The following is a 19,146-nucleotide window of genomic DNA, read 5'->3' on the forward strand; positions in this document are numbered from 1 at the left end:
TTGCTTACCACAAGACCTTCTCAGTACCGTATAACCATGATAATGCAAACTACAAATCATCGAAATACCATTGAAATATCACTGCTGCACCGCTACAACGACAAGAGTCTTTCCAAAAAGATTGGTTTTTAGCCTGTTTTTGTAATTTCTAAACTCTTATCCTGTCAATTTTTCAATCTGAATACACAGAGGACCTTACTCATAATAATCAAAACATACTAAAATATTTCAATTTATTGAATTTCCAATACAATTCAAATCCAACGTAATGTAGTTTCTAGCTCAGTTTCAAAAAATACGATTCATCTTGTTGTTATTTCATATCTCGCTTGAAACTATTTGAGTTTATTTTTTTAACTTTAATTTGAACTCTGAACTGCAAGCTAATCGAAGCATAAACTTTATCAGCGATGATTCACAGCACGATGTTAAATTTTGAATTACAAAACTTAATATAAATGGTTGTTGTTCTTACTTTAGCAGACTCTAGATTTTTCGCTGTCCTGTCACCTTCTAACAATTTCAAAATACATGGTTGTCTTTGGAGTTGCGATTGAATATTACACAAGCTACTACCACAGTCAGCTGACACCTCGTGACTTCTTCCTTTATACTGCGTTGGACTCAGAGTATGTAGGTTGTTGTTCTTAATACTCTAGATGTTGAAGTCTTAAAAAGAGTTCTGCTAATTTAGCTGCCGAATCTTGATTGACAGATAAATTGTATGTGTATATATAGGTGTGGTGGAGTATACTGTAACAAAATTTAATAGTCCCTTTTCTCAACGATAATTTGTCAATAAAAAACTGCCCAGAAAGAATCTCTCAGCGGAATGCGAGTTCCGCAGATTCTAAGCAGTGTGTGTACAAAACAGTAGCATATGCATGCATATTACTGATTATTGAGTTTTTCTTTGCTGAGCACCGATGTTTTCATCAACAGACATTTGAAAGTGAACAGTTGGATATTTCTATGATATTTGCTTACCTGGATTCTTTAATTTGGATATGAAACACAGTTTTCGGTTTCCACTTGCAAAACAGGAATTTTCGTTAGCAGGACTTTTATCAAAATTCCAAATTAAAAGTTTTAAATTTTTTAACTTTAATTTCATCCAAATTTTAATTTCAAAACTCCAATTTGAAAATTCAACAATCGAAAAATATATTCCTTTTTATCTGACAGAGTTTACAATAAACTATCTTTCTTTTAATCTTAATCTTAATTGGAATTGGGATTGGGATTAAAACTAGAATTTTAAATCGGTTATTTAGTTTCAATCTTTGTTTCCTTCCAACTCATTTCATTATCTTAATCTCTTTTGTTCTTTTCAACTTGGCTTTATTATCTTTATTTATTTTAATATAAATTAATCAAAATTTCCCAGGGCAATATATTAATGAAGCCTGTAATTCTTACAATCTCCTATTCCTATTATTATCATCGAAATAATATTAACAATAAAAATAGCTGCAGCAAAATTATCATTAGCACCAATTACTTTTCCTCTTCCTATCTCTATTCTCTTCTCCAAGTTCCAAACACCAGCTACAACTCAATTCACTTTACTTCTTTTTATTCCTTTCCATTTTATCTTATCTCATTTAACCTCACTTCATTCAGCTTCTAATTCCTAAATTCCATCTTTTTCTTATCCCATATCTACAACTATTAGCACCATTGCATAACCCTTACTTTATCTCTCTCTTTTTTGGCTATTATTCCCCCAAACCAATGTCTCTGTATAACCTTTCCTCAAGCATTCCAATGCCTGTCCCACCAAACCCTTTGCATCTCTCAAATCAGTCATTTGCCGACCAACAGTTTTTAATCAACAACCTTCAATTTTTCAATGCCCAAAATTTAAACCTCCCTCCAGTTTCTCCTGTCTCTCACCAAACTTCAAACATCGTCAACTCCTATAATATTAACCATGGCCAGTCAAATGATTACTCAAACCAAATCAGTCTAACACCAAGTTACAACCATCCTAACACTTGTTCATCTTATTCAACTGCTGCAACTCCAGCTTCTAGTCTTACAAATTCAAGCTCTCCAGTTTCCTTCAATGAATCAACTCCTCCTCAAACACCAATTGATTCCGATTCATTCCAACAAATTTCTCTTCAACCTTATGACAGTACTACTACTATTACCAGTAATAACAACAACAACAACAATAATAATTTTAATACACTTTCAAACTCAAATCAACAAAACGATCTCCGTTATAAATTTCATTCAACAAATCAATTTCAAAACCAATTTCAAAACCAATTACAAAGCCAATTACAAAACCAGTTAATATTACCTTCGTCATCAGACCAATCCAATTTATTAACTGAATCTTATCCAAACTCTTCTTCAACTTTATTAAACTCTTCAACTTCTTTGAACTCTTCAACTTTCACTTCTCCTTCTCCTTCGGCTTCTAATTATACATATATTTCCAGTTCTGATTCTTTTGAAAATTCAAAATCCAATTCAGTACCATATGTGGTGAACTCAAACGATTTTTCATCAACGTCTCCTTGCTATCCAATCCCAGCTTCATCTATTTTATCCGATTCTTTTATGTATTCTGATAAAGTTGCAACTTCTCCAATCCGATATGACTATCCATTAAACAATAGCAGCAGTAATAACGATAGTAACAATAGAAATAACAGTAATAATTTTACTAATAATGACACAAATAATAACTTGGGAAATCCAAATTATTATCAACAGAAATTAAACAAAAATCTACCTTTGATTACTAGAAAACCAACTAAAATGCAAAAACTAATTCAACCAGCAACATCTTTAAATTATAACTTCAACTATAATTATATTACCAATAACACTACCAATAATATTACTACTAATATTAATAATAATGTAAATAATGTTACTAATAATATTACTAATAATGCCGATAATAACGCTGATAGTAACGCTACTGGTGTTAATAAAAGCGTTATTGAAAATCAGATGCTAAAAACTGAAGAAGTTAATCTACCTGTTTCACCAGTTATTTTCTCAGATTCCAAAACTGTTAGCAGAATTAATAACAAGGATACTGAAACTAAAAAAAATAGAAATACCAAACCAAAACTCAATTCTGTTTTCAAAATTTCTAAACCTTCTCAGGTTAATAAAAGTTACAGCAATATTAAAACTGAGAAAAAGCAACAAATCAGCACAAAAAACCCCATTCCTCCTTTGGAGGCTCTCAAAAGACAAAATACCCAACCAGGTCCAATTCCTGCATCCGACCCCAAAGTCACAATAGAAAAGTTAACTGGCGATGAGATAATAGAATTCGAATATACCAAAGCCAAAAAAAGAAAAATCTTTAAGATAAGATGTCCTGCTCATTTAGGCGAAAAGTATATGGAAATATTGGAGAATTATCATAAAAGAAAAGCCTTGAGACATAAACGCGATTCGATGTTCAATTCTTCAAGTGTGTCGTTTTGCATCAACGCTTTTGATTCTTCAAATAGACAAACTAATTTCAGATTTATTGATACCAAAGAATTCAATTTGGAATTGGAATTTGTTAAAAATCAGGACGAAATCCTCAAAAAGTTATCAAAGCAGTTTATAGATAATAATGCCATCTATCCAAATGCCATGGGTTCGGATGAGGAATACAAAGGTAACAGAGGCCAATATGAAAGATTTTGCAACATAATAGGATTGAAACTTTCGTACTTGAACACTGAGCTTCGTGGAAAAAAGGGACTCCTCCAAAGAGCTGTTGATACATGGAAGAACACCAGAAAGAACGAATGTTTTCAAAGCAGAAGAGTTCGCAGACAAATTAAATCTGCTTCCAAAAGCTCTCCAATTGCCAAAGCCTTCCAAAAATAGGCCCTATGTCTGTTCTACTGATTAAAATACTCATGATCACTTCTTCACCACCATTTATACTTTTGCTTCATCCACTATGCTGCCAATTTATCAATGACAGAAGACAGATTAAAGCAGCCCGATAAATTGAATACGCTCTTCAGTTTTGCTCTTCACCCCAACACTTGATGAATATTTGTTGCTCTCACACTCTACTCACACCACATCCAACTGCTAGCTGTGTTATATACATTTGCACTGATTATTACCTGATTCTGAAACTGGCCAACATCCTGCACTGTCTTTAGACGTGCTGAAAACCAGCGTATTGCAAGGGAAATCTAAAAATTGCTTTTTCAACCATGGACATGTACTCTAATAAACATTTTTACTTTTCACTTAGTGCTAAACTCAAACTAAATTCAACTTACTTTTAATGGCTTTGGTATCCAAGCCACAGACGTCGGGGCCCTCCGTAAACCCCGCAAAGCATCCGAGCCTGTGCAGACGGAACAGCGCACATCCGAAACACTCCGTAGTTACGCTCGAACTCCCGTTTTCGAACACACACTTTTGTTCGCTAAACACTTTCAGACAGACGCGTCACGTGCCAGATCATACCAATTGAAGGCGATTCGACTGGACGAAAACCTGCCTTTTTCAGCCAGAGTTTTTGGCTGACAATGTGATTGTGATGCTTAAGACGTTTACTCCTTCACCACAGGCAGTTTTCCGAATCCACAGGATACTAAGGCCTTTGTCTTGCAGTTCAAAGACATGCTTTGGTCTTGCTATCTTGAATGCTTCCTGTCAAAAGTCGTGCTTTTCAAACCAGCCGAAACATACAGCTTTGTGTTTGAGCAAGGTTGGTAGCAGAAAAAAAAGTACTTATGATCTCGCTTCCTCGACGCCAGCAGCTAGAAATCTTTTTCCTGAACAAATGAAGGTTCTTTTTATCAAAAGACTTGAAAAAACCTTGATTGGATTGGATACCCTAATAGCTCGGAAATCTCTAGACACTTCTGTGCCTCTGAAAAAAACTCTAGAAACGTTTAATGGTGCTGTTTTGAATAATTATCCATTGGGACCCTTGCTTTTTTTGCTTCAAACCTCTTATTTTTCAAAAAATCCACACAGTGGTTTAATGATACAAGAGCTATATAACGATTTACTACTAAATGATTTGGAAAAGAACTTTGCTAATAAAGAGTTTTTAAAAAAGACTCATTTCGATTTATTGTCGATATATTTGTCAATTGGATTCAATGATTCTGCTTGTTTGTTTTTCTACATCTCATCTAAATTACTTTTGAAAAGAAATTTTAAAAGAATTGAATATTTTCTTGTAAATTTTGTTAAATTCAATTCTACTGCTGATTTACCCAGTCTTCAAAGTTTAATTCATGCTCTTCTTACCCACACAAATCTTCAAATTCCCAAATATGATCCTAATGACAAAAGTTCTGAAAAAAAAAATGTTTTAAATCTAATCAATTTTATCTTTTCATTAGATGATTCAAATCTCAAAATGAAAATACTCGTCAATTTTTTAATAAATCTATCAATCATTGAACATAAAATGGAAATAGGGTCTGGCTTAGCCTTTCTTTTTTTAGATTCGATTGGAAAAGAGTTTATATTAAATCTCACCATCAAAAAGCTAATTGATTCTTTGTTAATTTATAATCCGATTTATCAGGAAATTCAAATTGATCTAATTTTAAAATTACTTGAAGCCTTTGATATTGAATATTCAAATCTGATACAATTACTATTGTTTGAAAAGGTTTTCAATTCAGAGTTTAATAGTAGTTCCACTTCTCCATCTGAAAAAATACACTTTCAAAATTCACCAATAATGATACCTTTCATGTCCAATAACTTATTTTTGTTCTCCTTTGCAAAATCTAAAAAAAATTTATCCTCGGACCCTAATAATCTAAAATTCATAAATATGAAAAATATTTTACTATCTTATTCAAATAAATTAATTCAAACAAATATTGGACTTAATAATATTTCCGCTGTTATCTCTATTTTCAAAATGATTCAAGATGATTTTTTCTTAAAAAAATATCACGAAGAATCCGATATTAATTTACTCCAATCAGTGGTTAGATATTTGGATAAAAATAAATATCATTCATTCTCTAAAATAATTGTTAAATCTATCCCACTCAGACTATATCAAAACACCAAAGTAGTCCTTCTTGTTTTAAACCATGCTGCGTCTCTTGCTGATGTTGAATTGTTTAAAAAAATGATGGATTTTTTATCTAAATCTGGAATTTCACCTGAATCGCATCGTTTGGTTTTATTCTATATTATTCAATTGTATATTAAAACAAATAATCAACTTGGTGTTACAAAGGCATTTAAAACTATAATAAATCAATTTACTAATTTAAATAGAAATGAATTTAATTTGCTAGTTGAGTTTTTATTAAAGAGTGGAGAAGTTAATAAAGCTATTGAGTTATGTAATAAATATAAACCATCTATGACACTGTCGGGGTTCAATCGGATACTACATTATCTAATTAAAAACAAAAAAGTTATTCAGTTTGAAAGCTTTATCCACAAGCAGTTTCAAAAAATTATCGACGACACATTTTACAAAGATGGAAAATCCGTAATAGAATTTTTAGATTATATTTCAATTACCTATCTTGGATTTTTAATCAAAAATTACAAGCTAAAATACATAAAACAAATTTTTATTAACTCTGAAAGACTAAAACAGAAAGTGGTAGTAGATGACACATTAATACCCGAATACTATCTGTATAGTTCTCCGGTTTTTTCTAAAGCGAAAGAAACATCTCATTCAGAAGAAAACGATAATATTTTCTTTGATAGTTTCTATCCAAAAGCATACATAAATTCATTTGAAACCGGGTCTGATAACTTTATGAAACTAAAATTTAATCCTAGTGAGGATGAATTATCAAAAATTTCAATATATTTAACAGATAAATCAAGAATTATAGCATTAAGATCGATTGCTACTAACGCAATTGAAAACGATGATGTTTCAACGTTGGAATGGGTTTTGCATGAACGACTTAGATTTGATGGGTCCACAAAGGAAAAAGTGTTTGGTAGTTACGAAAGAAGATTATCGGTACTTAAAAGAAATAAAAAAAGAGCATTAAAAGAAATAAAAAGCTGATAATACATGTTAGGATTCTAAATAATTGGCATTACTGTATTATATATATATAGATTTTCTAAAATAACTTGAAAATAAAGGGTATGTATAACATCATTTTTTTCTTTTAAAAAACCAACCAGTATTATTTTATCAAATCGATTAAATATGAGAAAAACAGCCTGTATATAATTTCTTAAATTTAATTATTTCTTGTACATTTATAAATGATATATTTTCTTCGTTGATCATATCCTTATTAATGAAAAATTTATTAATAATTATAAAAAAAAGGTGAAACATGGAAAAACGATAATATCTGACCGAACTTTGGGGGGTTTCTTTGCAATATAACAATAAAAAACCTCTAGTATTTTTTGATAGAAACTTACATTATCGTGCAACAAACATCATTATTATTACCATTGCTATTTCTCATTTTGTTGTAGCCTTGAAGGAAAGGATTTTTTTCTTCAGGCAAAGAACCCCATGAGCTTATCATATAGTCTGTTGTATTTTGGCAGTAATCAACCAATCCTAAGCACGAATTAGAAACTGGTATCAACTCCTTTTTTAATGTGTTTTTTAATTCTTCATTTTTCTGATTTTTCCTTTGGTATTTTATAGTTAAAAGTTTGTACTGCAAAAGAGGGTTGGGAGAAGAAGCTGGAGTAGCAGAAGTATTTACTTGTAAATTTGGCTTGTTTTCACGATCCATGAGTAGATGTTATTTGGCTTGATGATTTCAAAATGGTTGGTAAAGATTTGAAGGATATATAAGAGAAAGAGGACGATAAAAGAAAGCAAAAAGAATGAAAGCAACAAAAAGTAACTTTTGATTAGAACTTTAATTTCAAGACAAAAACGCATAAAAACGCACACAGAAAAAAGCTATCAACCTAATGGGAGAAAACGCGCAAATTTACATATAAGACGTATAAATCCCCTTCCAAAAAGGAATATTATAAGTCACAAAACAGAGACAAAGCTCAAATTGGAAACTACATAATTCTATCAGGTTTCACCCTTCGAGAGCCCATTTCGGGCTAACCATTTTTTGATGTTGTTGACGCTAAGCTGCTGTTTTTTGTGGCTATTGTCAAAGCTGAGGTCGATTGCATCTCCATCACTGAAACCACCGAATTTGCTTTTTGTTTTGGCCCGCGAAAGCTCATGAACAGCTTCACAGACTGCAATGTAATGATATGTCTTTTTGAGGTCTTCGTAAGCAATGTCAGCAAGCATCTTTTTCTTTGTCATATCTTCTCTAACACAAAAATAATAAAACATTTCTTTACCATTTCCAATTTTTGGAATGGAAACCATTAAGTCATTTAAAATGTGTTGAAACTTGTCTTTGAAAGTTTTATATTTCAGTGAGGAAGAAGAACCACTTGAGATACATTCAGGATTTTTGCAAAACGAGTTTCCACATCCTTTTGTCAACTGAAGAACATACCTTCTTTCAAAACTATTCTTGATTTTTCTCAAGTGTGGGTCATCTAGCGTTGAGTATGAAGGGCCAAAACAGACATCGCATAATTGGAGATCATTATTATTTAGTCTTTTTTCATTGATCAGAATAAGATTAATGCAGTTTTTATTAAGACATTTTTTAATGACATTTGATTTAATTTTTTCTATTGTTTTAATATCATGTAACTTCATATGAGAAAGATAATTTAGTTGTTTTATGTATTTAAAACAAGTAAAACATTGAATTGTCTTAGAGCCACAGACTGATAATTCATGATGAGAAAGATTGAAAGCAATGTCTTCATAAGTGGATTTATCTCTTGGTAAAATTAAATGGCAAAACTTGCATTCATGTAATGCTGAGGGACATGCAATAGCTTTATGATATGATAAAAACAAAAGATTGTCAAAATCCTTTGAACAACCCAGGCATTTATGATTTTGATGAAAAATGTGGTCATGTTTTTGTAAAGAGAATTCCGAGTAGGTTAATGGTAGATTAGACAATTTAAAATTTTTAATATCAAATAAGTAATTTGATAAAAATTGTATTGAATCAAACAAAAAGGGAGATAATGGAGAAAAAAAATTGGAGGGAATTTCAGCTTTAAAAAATTCCAAATTTGAATTTTGAAAAAAAGTGTTTCCTAAAATTTTGAACTCATTTAAGAAATTAGTACATTTATCACAATGCCAATGATTAGGTTTTTTTTGTTTTTTACTTATTATTTCGGGACAGTTTGGATTAGGACACTTGATATTATTTCTAAAACAAAAGGTTTCATGGATAGCTATGTTTCTCTTGGGAATTTGCTTTCCACAATTGGAGCAAATTGCATCATCAGTGTCTATATTTATATTATTCTGGATAGTCTCTGAATAATCAGAGGTATTTTCTAGGAATCTAAATGAGATATTTATGTTAGAATGATTTATTATTAGTGATTGATCCCAAATTGAAGGAAAAATATAGAGAGAGTCTTTGCCTACAAGCAAAGTATCATTCAAGTCAATTTTAATAAATTTGTAATATAAATTAGTTGATTGGTTGAAGATTATAGAGGACAAAAGTGATGACCAAATAAAACGATTTTTTGAGACGAATTTGTCATTTGAAATAAAGAAATCTAGATTATTTAATAATTGATCGATTTGAGATTTATCGTAATTTAGATTCAAGTCATTTTTAATTGAATATAATAGATAGAACGATTTTAGGTTTTTAAAATTTTTTTTCATTGATGTTATGTCAAACTGGTATAATCTTTGCAAAGAGATACTTTGAATTGATAAAGAATTTAAAGGCAAATTTATTGGTGAATTGAAATCATCAATTTTCTTAATAGGAAGTTCATTAGTAGGAATAATTTTATCAATCTTTTGATTAGAAGTATTGTCATTATTATTATTATTATTATTATTATCAGTAGCAATAGTATTCTTGAATTGAAGATCAAATATCAAATTTGTATCGATTATACAAATTGTATCACTTGGTGAAGTGTCAGTTATTTTAAAAACTAGTAACCTGTTGAGATTATTATCGTAAATTTTCAAACTCTCATTTTTGGTCAATGTTGTATAGTACTTCATTAAATTTGCCTCAAGAAAATACTTGATGGAGCTGATGTTAATTGGATTAGCCTGGTCATTATCGTTCTCTTCAGCATCATCATCTTGATAGGAAACCGCTAGAGAGGAGCCCTTGGGCACATCAGTAACAGGAGAAACAGATACTCTCTGAGACCCATTTATATGTAGTCTTTCTTGAATGATGCCAGGCAAATAAACAACGTCATCTGGAGCAGAAAACTCTCGAACACCAACAAATGTCGAGTACTGTGATTGAGCAACAGAGACAGTGATTTTGAAGATGAGAGGCGAGGAAGCAGCAGTGCTGTTGTTGCTGTGAAGATGGCTGCCATAAAGATTTTTGGTGAGCAAAGAGTTCAACACTGAATCGCTCAATATCACTTTATCAGAGTAGTAAGGCAAAGACTCGTTTGGCTCACAAAGTAACTGGAAATCAGCCATCGTTGAAGAAGCAAAACCTGGGAGAGAAGCAGTGTCTTCTACTACACTTTGAGAAATAAATACTAAGATTGCAAGAGCTGGCCAAAAGGTGGCAATATTACTGGTTTTGTTGAGCAGATTTGTCAGCAAATGAGCTGAACCTCTGCGAAACCGCTGCTCGGTCAGGAAAAGAAGCAGAAGCAGCAGAAGCAGCTCAGAGGCCCACAACACAAGACTATCTAAGGCTTTTCGACAACTACATACTGGTGGTCGTTCAGTGGATTGGAAGTCAACTCCATGGGCCCCCAGGAGCTCGACACCTCGCCCTTCTCAGCATCGACGCTGTTGCTGATGGAGGAAATGCTGCTCATCAACTCGTCGAAGTTCAATGGCACTGGGTTGTTGTCGAGTATCCTCGAGCTGCTGGAAAGTCTGATTTGCTCGCTGATCGAGCTCAGGTCTCCTCCACATCCAACCAAAGAGCTCGTAGGCAAAGAATGGAGACTGTTAACAAACTTGATCTGGTTGTTCAACTCGTTTAGTAGTGACTGTTGGTCTTGCTCGTCCTGAGGAAGCTTCAAGTTCGATAGCCTCAAGAGATACTTCAATTCATCAGTGGTGACCAACTTTTCCTCGCTGGAAGCATCTCCAACTGTTTTGTCACTCAGCACAAAATCCTTTGGGTTCCAACTTGGTGCTGCTAAAAATTTTTTAATCTCTTCCAACGACTTGAAGGGTTTGCCAACAGAAGCGACGTTGGTGGAGTTGTATCGAATAAAACAGCGCGAAATAGGTCTAAGCAACATTCTATTTATTCTTATTTACTCAGCTGGATTGTTTGTGATTGAGTTTTTGCTCTTTATTAAATCTCTATCAGAGTGGGTTGTGATTGGTTTAGTTTCTTTCTCAAGTTTCGGAGAAAACTGAAATCTACAGCCAGAAGTTAAAGTTCTACAATATAACTTTTATTGAAAAAACCCATAAACTCAACTATGGATAACTAATTAAAGTAAAACAGTCGACAAGAAAAGAAAAGTTACACTAAAATTACACTGAATAAAAAAAACAAAAAAAACATATAATGGAAATCAATAAAGTTCAATGAAGTATCAAAACACTTGATTCAATCATAGAATTTTTATGGTGTAAAGAAAAAAAACAGAATGGATGAATTTCAGAATTCAACCAATAAAGATGAAGATAAAAAGTACTAAAACAAAGAAAAGACACAAGTAAAACAACTAGCATAGAATAATTTAGCCAAAGAAAAAAAAATAGAAAAATAAAAAGTTGAAAATGAATGATGGTATAAGTATTGAAAATTAATTTCTCTTGAGGCCTTAAAAACTATTTCAAGCTTTCTTCAAATTTCTGAACATTTGGAGAAGCTGGAACAAGTTTAACCTTTGGTCTATCACTATCTTCATTGTAATTTTTGCTCACGCCATTTTCAAACTGATAAATCTTTGATATGGTTGCCTGTAAATCGGTTTCGAAAATATCAACTTTAGAATCAGTACTTACTAAAGTTGTAGTTGATCTTCCGGGATCTAAAGTTGGAATCTTCCTTTTCAAATGAAGATGCGTATTAGAATTGTTTGGATTTAAACTTGAGGTCGATTTGTCGATCGAGGCTTGAGAATTGGAACTTTTATTAATTGAAAGCAGCTTTTCATTTGATTGAGTACCATTTAAATTTAATTTTAAATCAATTTTACTTTTACTTCCATCTAATTTCCCTAATTTATATTGGATATTAGGATCTTTTATTTCATTGTTATGATCATGATCATAATCATTTGTTGATTTTGGTGTAATAAATTCGTCACTATCATTGATGCTTAAGCTATTATTAATTGTGTTATTGGATATGATATTTGTTAAAGAAGGATCTATTGAAGGAGAGGTTAAAACACTTTCTCTATTATAGTTTATTGGTGGAGAATAATCAATAAAAGTAGAAGAGTCGTGATTAATATTATTCGTGTTATTATTCGTGTTGTTATTCGTGTTGCTATTTGTGTTGTTATTTGTATTAAAATTAAAATTATTAGGATTATTAAGGTTATTAAGATTATGATTTGATTCCAATTGATCTTTATTGAAAATTTTATTATCAATATAATTCCCATCTATTTCCCAAATACCTATTCTGCTCCAAAACATTTTAGAACGGATTCTACAACATTCAACCCAGGCTTTTTTTATGAATAAATCATTTTTAGATAAATTTTTTCCATATACACCATTTTTAATTGATCTGAAAAAGGCAAATAGCTCGCACACTGCTCTAACTCTAAAAAGACAATAATGACAAAGAGGAAATTTATTTGTTGAGGATTCCAAGTTGGGATTAATAGAACTATTGTTATTATTATTATTGTTATTAAACTCTTGTTTTGATAAAGATTTTTTCCTTGATTTATTTTGAATTCTTAGCATATGAAGTCTTGAATGTTCTAGGATATCAGACCTCAATTCACCACATAATGCACAAGGATTAAAGAGAGCTACTGGAGGAGAATTCGAAGGAAAATGGTACAATTTTTGAAGTTTATCATTATTAATTTTGTTATTATTGTTATTATTATTATTATTGGTAGTAGTAGTAGTAGTAGTAGTAGAAGTAGTAGTGGTGGTGGTAGTAGTATTAGTATTAGTATTAGTATTATTAGCATTTGATAGTTTCCAGGTTTCATTAATAGCGGAGATTGGCTCAATAATCACTTTTCCATTTATTAAAGAATTTAATAAAGGTTTTTTTTGTAACCAAGATACACCTGGGGCTGAGTCTAATTTTAAGGTTGGGTCAATATCATCATTGTAAATTTTTTTATAAAATTTTGAGTCTTTTAAATGAGAAGAAAAAGAGGAAGAATTTGAAGATGAGAGTGGTAAAGATTGTGATGGGGAATTTGAATAAGATGTTGGAGAATTTTTCTTATTATTATTATTATTATTATTATTATTGTTGTTGTTGCTGTTGTTGCTGGTCAAACTATTGTATTTATTTGCTAAGATTGCAGTATAACTTAAAGATTTTTTATTACTAAATGAGTTTGAAGGTGAATGTGAAGATGAGTGAGAATGAGAATGAGAATGAGAATTTGAAGGGGGAGGAGACGATATAAATACATTATTGATATTATTATTAACATTATTAATATCATTTTGATTATTCAAATCGTCTATTGATTGAATAAAAGTTACGAAAAGATTAAATAAAGATAAATCATAACGAATTGATTGTACAGTTGGGGAATATAATAAGTTTGATAAATTTGTATTAAAGTACTCATTTGAATTCATTGAAGAATGAGATTTTGATTGAGATAAAGAATTTGATATTGAGATATTACTAATGATATGAGAATTTGTCTTGGGGGTTGAAACTGAAGATTGTAAAGAAGATTGAGATTGTATTGGGATTGAGGTTGAAAAGGTATCAGGAGAATTTGTATTGTTTGTGAAATTGGTTAAAGTAGGAGAATATCTAATTGGGGATTGTAGCTGGTATTGGTATTGATACTGACTGTTATTATTGTTATTGTTATTATTATCTTCTAGTTTTTGTAGCACTAATTTTAAATTTTTCAATTGATCAGAATAGTTTGATAACAACGAATCCTTTTCATTAATTTCATTGATTAAATTGATGTTTTTCCTTTTGTAAGATTCAGTTTCACTTTTAGCATCCGACACCATTTTGTTTGCTTCAGAGAATAATTGAGTGGATAATTCATCAACTTCTTTACTCAAGTTTTTAACTTCCAAATCCGAAGCATTTTTCAAATTTGATAATTTAACGTTTTCAGATTTTAATTCAGTATTTTCTTTTGATATTAATTGATGTTGCTTCAAGAGGAATTGGTAATCGTTCTGTAAATTAGATAAGGATAAGTTTTTTTTTCTTTCGTTTTCGAATTTTTTAGTGACCAAAAAAAGCTGTTCTTCCAATTCAGACTGTTTACCAATAGCAGTGATCAACTGAGCAGATAAATCGCCTACTTTAGCAGAGATTCGTTTCTCTTCTTCATTGTCCATGTTGAAATGCAGCAGATAAGCGAAATTGGTGGTGCAGACAAAGGACAGTGGGAAGCATGCAACGAGAACAGCGGCAGAAGAAGCAGCAGAAGCAAAAAAAAGGAAGGATTAAATAGCAGCACGAGAAGTTCTGTAGCAGTCTGAAAGCAGTTTCTTGTGCGAGAAAGAGAGACCCAGAAGAAGATCAAGACGAGGAAGCAGAAGAAGCAAAGATCAGATCACAGATCAAGATCAAGATCAAGTCAAAGCCAAACAGAGTTGAAACCGCACAGGCATCCAGACGAAGCGCGCTTCGGTGCGCCCGTTTCGGCGCGCCGTCAAAACCGCTTTTTGTCCGCAGCGCTGTTCCGCAGCACTGGGTCGTTTCAGCAGAGAGCGCAGGGGCTCGGCGCACGCGGGACTCGGACCCCTTAATTGCTACAGCCACCGCGCTCAGAGCGTGTTCTCGAACATTTGGATCCGGCTCTGCAAGTTTTTGCCGGAAGATGCAGATGCCACGCGGATATTTGCAGCACCCAGCAGCGTGGTATCTGAACCCTTCTCAAACATGGCGAATCTGCTGGATAAGCTGCTTTTCTTCAACACAATGGGCGACACTTTCGTGATGGTGGAGTTCGCAGAGTGGACAGAGCCAGATGTGTCCTCTGGGCCACTGCCTGATGTTTCCCGCAAGTTGTTGGTGATCACCACGTTCCTGTTCAAGTTGTTGTTCAAGTTTGACGTTTCGATTCTGAGCCCAAAGCTTTTGTTTTTGTTCAACGACTGCCCTGAAACCATCAAAGGTGTTAATGTTGCTGAAGTTGAAGCAGTTGCTTGCCTGTTGTATGTCTCACTTTCACTTTCACTTTCATCTTCGTTGCCCATCTTTATACCCTCTTTGTTCATTTTATTAATTGACGAGTTCGAATAATCATCATAAATATCTGACATATCCAAATCACTATCAGTATTATTGATATCCATATCAAATCTAAAATCGTTAATCTCTTTTTCAATGTTCTCAATTCCATTGAGATTTTCATTTAATTTTTCGTTTAATTTTTCATTTTTCATTTCTTTTTTATTATCATTATTTCCATTATTTTGATTTGGGTTTTGAGTTTTATTTTCAATATGAATATTATTATTATTATTATTATCATCATTATCATTATCATTATCATTATCATTATCATTATCATTATCATTATCATTATCATTATTCTCAACAGTTTTAACTTTATTAAAAGCAGTTTGGTTATTAATAGTCTCACCATCTGAAAGACTACTGGCTGTTGTATCATTCGATAAAGGTGATGATTTATTAGTAGTACTTCTTGAATCACTCTCCACTGATTCGCTTTTACTTGTACTATTACTATTACAGTCATTACTAATGACATTATTCTCATTGATCTTATTAAGTTCAGCTCTAGTATCACTAACACTAACTGGTGCATAACTTGTACTCGTTAAACTTGTACTTCTATTCACTCGAACATTATTAAAATTATTCTTCATATTATTACTCTTGATAATACTATTCTTATTATTCCCAATAATGTTAAACTCATTGCTTTCATTTTTGTTTTCTATTAATGATGATTGTTTATTAAAATAAACCAATCTACTCTTTAGCATTCCATTAGGATTATTGTTAATATTGATTTTATTGCCAATATTGCCAATATTGTTATTAAGACTATTGTTATTCATATTATTATGGTGATGATGATATTGATTAGACTGCGATCTAGATCTTGTCTTAACCAAACTTAATGACTTGCTACTATTAATACTATTGCTCATATTACTTTGTTGAGTAAAATGTCTAGAATAATTATATTTCCCCTCAATTTGAGAATCTGAAAACTCTTTATTATCAATTATATGAACCTCATCATTAAATTTAAATCCAGTTCTTGCCCAAAATAATTTCAATCGGATTCTACAACATTTAATCCATGCTTTCTTTTGACTTATTTTAGTAGATTTATCATTACAATCAAATCTATCATTATAATATTCGAATTTATCATCATCATACTCATTGTTATTAATGTTATCAATACTAACATTTAATAAATCCTTTCCCCATTTATTAGTTGATAAATTTTGATTTAAAGACCTTAAAAATTCAAACAACTCAATTATAGTCTCAACTTTATATTTACAAAGATTACAAATAGCATATTTATAAACACTATTGGATATATTATATGTTAAGTTAATAGTTCTTTGATAATTTATGTTTTTATGATTTCTTGATTCACCACAAAGTGAACAATCTTTACCAAAATTTCTAGGAGTTAATGGAGGATCCGAATCCTTTTGAATATTATTTAGATTGTTATCATTATGGTTATCAATCGTTATAGAGATCATTGGTTCAAATTTAATTATACCTTGAAATATCGAATTAAATAAAGATTTCTTTTGAATCCATGATACTCCTGGTGCAATATCTAATCTTAACGTTGGATCAATGTCATCAGCTAGTAGTCTTTTATAAAATTTTGAGTATAATATTATATTATTAGTTATACTGATATCGAGACTGTTTTTAATATTTCCTTGATTGCTATCATTAAATTCTTTTAATAATAATTTAAAATAATTGAATAATTTTAAATCATATCTTAGTGCATTAATCGAAGGTGAAAATAATAAATTTGCCAAAAATGGGTTATCATAAGAATCTTTAATACTTTTGTTATCATTATAACTATTTTTATAGCTGTGATTGTGATTGTGATTATAATTATAATTATGGTTATGGTTATGATTATAATTAAGATTAGAGTTATTATTTATTGGATCATTACCTTGATTTGGTTGCTTGAGATTATGCAAGATTTTTTTCAAATCTTGTAATTGTTCTTTATAGATATTTAGTAATTTATTCTTCTCATCAATTTCATTATTTAGTGAAAAAATTTTACTTTTCAAATTCAAATTAATTGATTCTAAATCTATAATTTTTTCATTTAAATCATTTGATAAATTTTGTTCATTGATTAATGCACCCAGTATTTCAGATTGTTCATCAACAACTGTCATTAATTTTAAAGATAGCTCATTTATCTTTTCCACTAATATATTATATTCTTCATTAGTTCTATAGTTATTGTTATTGTTATTGTTATTATTATTGCTTTGAGAATTAAATTTGGTTTTTTTTGAGGAAGAAGATGATGATGAAAAAAAGCTCATCATTTTATTACTGGTGTATGATATAATTTGGTATAATCTAGTACAATTTGGAATAATTTGGGATAATTTGGTATTTATATGATAAATTTAGAGGAAACTAATTCAATCTTTAAATCAAATCTAAATTAAAAGAATGAGTAATTAAATTTGAAATTAAGCTGGATTCTTATAGCAAACTCAAAATAAATTTAAAAAACGAATTAAGATGAATGAGATATTGAAATGAGTAGGATATTGAAGTATTAAAACACTATGAGTTTGTACAGGTGGTTGAATAATACGTCTAACAATAAATTTTGAATTGTGACTTGATTGTGAAAAAAAAAAAATCTAAAAAAACTGTAATTTTTGATTCAAACTAATAAGAAATTTTGAAAATTCCAAATCCAATTAATAATTATTATTTAACGATTAATAGTCAAATTAACCTGTTATAGGAATGCGAAATCTTTATCTATTGTTCTTGATATAATTGGAACCAAACACTGTTTCGAAAGTAGCAGACTGAGAGATTTATTAGAGAAAAAAGGATGGCTAATAAGGATCGAGTAACTGGTCAATTATCAAAATGTCATAGAGTGCGTAGTGCCAGAAGTGGCTCAGGTCTAAATAGCAGTAACGTGTTTCGGTTTCAGATAGTAGAAAAAAACACAGGACAATTCAATCAGCAAAAGAAAACAACAGATAGTGGAGCAGTTGCTGAACAAACACAGTAAAGAGCAGACACAGCAGCAGTCAAAATGGAAGAAGAAACAGAAGGAAAGGAAGAAGAAAAGGCAACAAAGACCCCAATAGCAAGAGAACAACAGACGATAACTGGTCGTTGCAACAGGAAGAAAAGGAGAAACAAGTCCACTGCAGCGGATCTATTGTTCAGCATGCATGGCACTGTTGATGTGCGTACATTTGCATTAGGACCGTGTATATGGTAATGGGCTGTTGATATTTAGCCGAGGAGGTTCAAAAACAAAAGCATATCAGCTGACCCGACTTGAGCTAATAGCAGTCACCTGACTGCTGCGGATCAGGTTTTTCCATACCAAGCACGAGAACAATAGTGAGAACAAGAGAGGTTTCTCGGTTTCTGCGGGATCTGCGGACTGACGTGTTTTAGTAGGCGAGTGTGTGATCGAAGCGGATTTACGGCCGCGAAAATGGTGCTGATCGGTGGGTTTTGGGAATGTTTACAGACCGACGGGAATTTCTTTCAGATGAGTGAATATTGGATTTATAAGATGTATTGGAAAGATGTATCAAACGAATGAGTAGTGAGTTTATAGTCGCAGATCGGTAGAAAATTAAGATGAAATGTGATCTATAAAGAGTGAATGGATTCAAAAAAGGTATTAAAAGAAATATCGATGAGAGAGAAGAGGAAGAAAAAATATCAAGATAAAAATATTGTATAGATTCGTAAGGGCAACGGAGCCTGC

The 19,146-nt window shown here is 31.4% G+C and overlaps 7 protein-coding genes across 7 annotated transcripts; 2 read left to right on the plus strand and 5 right to left on the minus strand.

The window, feature by feature from the left end:
- The first annotated feature begins 1,407 nt into the window (after positions 1 to 1,407).
- Positions 1,408 to 4,242, plus strand: ASCRUDRAFT_15858 (uncharacterized protein). The gene has a single exon (XM_020189387.1). The coding sequence runs from the start codon at positions 1,735 to 1,737 to the stop codon at positions 3,856 to 3,858; it is 2,124 nt and encodes a 707-aa protein (XP_020044362.1). The 5' UTR covers positions 1,408 to 1,734; the 3' UTR covers positions 3,859 to 4,242.
- A 170-nt stretch (positions 4,243 to 4,412) lies between these two features.
- On the plus strand, positions 4,413 to 7,193 carry ASCRUDRAFT_129383 (uncharacterized protein). The gene has a single exon (XM_020189009.1). The coding sequence runs from the start codon at positions 4,532 to 4,534 to the stop codon at positions 7,007 to 7,009; it is 2,478 nt and encodes an 825-aa protein (XP_020044363.1). The 5' UTR covers positions 4,413 to 4,531; the 3' UTR covers positions 7,010 to 7,193.
- Positions 7,194 to 7,376: 183 nt separating this feature from the next.
- Positions 7,377 to 7,706, minus strand: STE18 (Ste18p; the record flags this gene model as incomplete). The annotated part of the gene is made up of 1 exon (XM_020192130.1): positions 7,377 to 7,706. The coding sequence occupies one exon, from the start codon at positions 7,704 to 7,706 to the stop codon at positions 7,377 to 7,379; it is 330 nt and encodes a 109-aa protein (XP_020044364.1).
- A 296-nt stretch (positions 7,707 to 8,002) lies between these two features.
- ASCRUDRAFT_10527 (uncharacterized protein) lies at positions 8,003 to 10,498 on the minus strand (the record flags this gene model as incomplete). Its single annotated transcript, XM_020188615.1, has 1 exon — positions 8,003 to 10,498. One exon carries the CDS (start codon positions 10,496 to 10,498, stop codon positions 8,003 to 8,005), a length of 2,496 nt encoding a protein of 831 aa, XP_020044365.1.
- Positions 10,499 to 10,716: 218 nt separating this feature from the next.
- GTF1 (glutamyl-tRNA(Gln) amidotransferase subunit F) lies at positions 10,717 to 11,283 on the minus strand (the record flags this gene model as incomplete). The annotated part of the gene is made up of 1 exon (XM_020192131.1): positions 10,717 to 11,283. One exon carries the CDS (start codon positions 11,281 to 11,283, stop codon positions 10,717 to 10,719), a length of 567 nt encoding a protein of 188 aa, XP_020044366.1.
- Positions 11,284 to 14,050: 2,767 nt separating this feature from the next.
- ASCRUDRAFT_40021 (uncharacterized protein) lies at positions 14,051 to 14,521 on the minus strand (the record flags this gene model as incomplete). Its single annotated transcript, XM_020190986.1, has 1 exon — positions 14,051 to 14,521. A coding segment is annotated over one exon (471 nt), but the record flags the coding sequence as incomplete, so codon positions are not given.
- A 216-nt stretch (positions 14,522 to 14,737) lies between these two features.
- Positions 14,738 to 18,046, minus strand: ASCRUDRAFT_129376 (uncharacterized protein). The gene has a single exon (XM_020189008.1). It carries the CDS (start codon positions 17,714 to 17,716, stop codon positions 14,954 to 14,956), a length of 2,763 nt encoding a protein of 920 aa, XP_020044368.1. The 5' UTR covers positions 17,717 to 18,046; the 3' UTR covers positions 14,738 to 14,953.
- Between the last annotated feature and the right edge of the window lie 1,100 nt (positions 18,047 to 19,146).

The sequence above is a fragment of the Ascoidea rubescens genome (genome assembly GCF_001661345.1).
Source record: "Ascoidea rubescens DSM 1968 unplaced genomic scaffold ASCRUscaffold_21, whole genome shotgun sequence".
In the NCBI taxonomy this organism is placed as follows: Eukaryota; Fungi; Ascomycota; class Saccharomycetes; order Ascoideales; family Ascoideaceae; genus Ascoidea; species Ascoidea rubescens.